At 43.4% G+C, this 1051-nt stretch overlaps 1 protein-coding gene across 1 annotated transcript; it reads left to right on the top strand.

The window, feature by feature from the left end:
- Nucleotides 1-1051, top strand: LOC120121403 (protein SRG1-like). Its single transcript, XM_039140756.1, has 3 exons — nt 1-284; nt 363-687; nt 761-1051. Exons 1-3 carry the CDS (start codon nt 37-39, stop codon nt 1028-1030), a joined length of 843 nt encoding a protein of 280 aa, XP_038996687.1. The 5' UTR covers nt 1-36; the 3' UTR covers nt 1031-1051.

Below are 1051 nucleotides of genomic sequence, written 5' to 3'. Positions count from 1 at the left end.
CGTTGTTATGAATGTTTGAGAAGAATTAATGGATTTATGCAGCTGGTGAACCATGGGGTCAGCACAACGCTGCTGGAGAAACTGAATCATGAGGTTGAGGAATTTTACAGGCTTCCTTTGGAAGAGAAGCTGAGATACAGGATAAGGGAAGGTGAGTTGGAAGGGTATGGAACCAGGAGCAGAGGAGATGGCAAGTTCGATTGGATCGACACTTTCAATATAGTCACTAACCCTGTCCTTAAACGCAAGCCTCATCTCTTCTCACAACTCCCTCCATCTTTAAGGTGCTAGTCTTTGATCTCTTGGTGTGTGTGCTTTTTTCGATCTTTAATGTTCGATGAAATAGATATCGAATTGCGCAGGAGTGCGATGGAGTGTTACTTGTCGGAACTCCAGAAGCTTGCCAGGAAACTAATATGTTTGATGGGGAAAGCATTGAAAATCGATGAAAAGGAGATGAAGGAGTTGTTCGATGATGGGTTGCAGGCGGTGAGGATGTCGAATTATCCTCCGTGTCCACAACCGGAGCTGGTGATGGCCCTTACTCCTCACTCTGCTATTACTCTTCTCACAATCCTACACCAAGTTAATGGAGTGGATGGCCTTCAAGTTAAGAAAGATGGCCATTGGCTGCCTTTCAACTTCATCCCAGATGCCTTTGTGGTCAATGTCGGAGACATTTTTCAGGTTAATTTTACCCCTATACGAATATGTATGTGTTTGTCTGTGTTGACAATTGTAGTTGTTAATGTTAATGCAGATATTTAGCAACGGGGTATATCACAGCATTGAGCACAGGGTTTCGGCCTTCAGAGAGACAGAGAGAATGACGGTTACCTTCACCGAGCTTCCCAATTCCGAGGCAGACGTCGGACCATCACCGAGTCTCTTAAATGAAGATAACCCTCCGTTATTCAGAACGGTGGGAATGGAGCAATACTTCAATGATTTCTTAACCCGCAAGCTATATGGAAAAACATATCTGGACCATATGAGAATTCAAAATGGACATCAACAAAGCTCTACATGAACTTGTGTTTTGATTGAATAA

This window comes from Hibiscus syriacus, unplaced genomic scaffold, assembly GCF_006381635.1.
Source record: "Hibiscus syriacus cultivar Baekdansim isolate YM2019G1 unplaced genomic scaffold, ASM638163v2 tig00110372_pilon, whole genome shotgun sequence".
In the NCBI taxonomy this organism is placed as follows: Eukaryota; Viridiplantae; Streptophyta; class Magnoliopsida; order Malvales; family Malvaceae; genus Hibiscus; species Hibiscus syriacus.
Note: the sequence above shows the minus strand (reverse complement) of the source record. Positions and strands in the feature narration are given on the sequence as shown.

Excerpts from the sequence above, each read along its gene's own strand:
- LOC120121403 (XM_039140756.1), top strand. The coding sequence starts at position 37 with ATGCAGCTGGTGAACCATGGGGTCAGCACAACGCTGCTGGAGAAACTG. Across the intron at positions 285-362 it reads CAACTCCCTCCATCTTTAAG|GAGTGCGATGGAGTGTTACT; the intron begins GTGCTAGTCTTT and ends CGAATTGCGCAG. Across the intron at positions 688-760 it reads ATGTCGGAGACATTTTTCAG|ATATTTAGCAACGGGGTATA; the intron begins GTTAATTTTACC and ends ATGTTAATGCAG.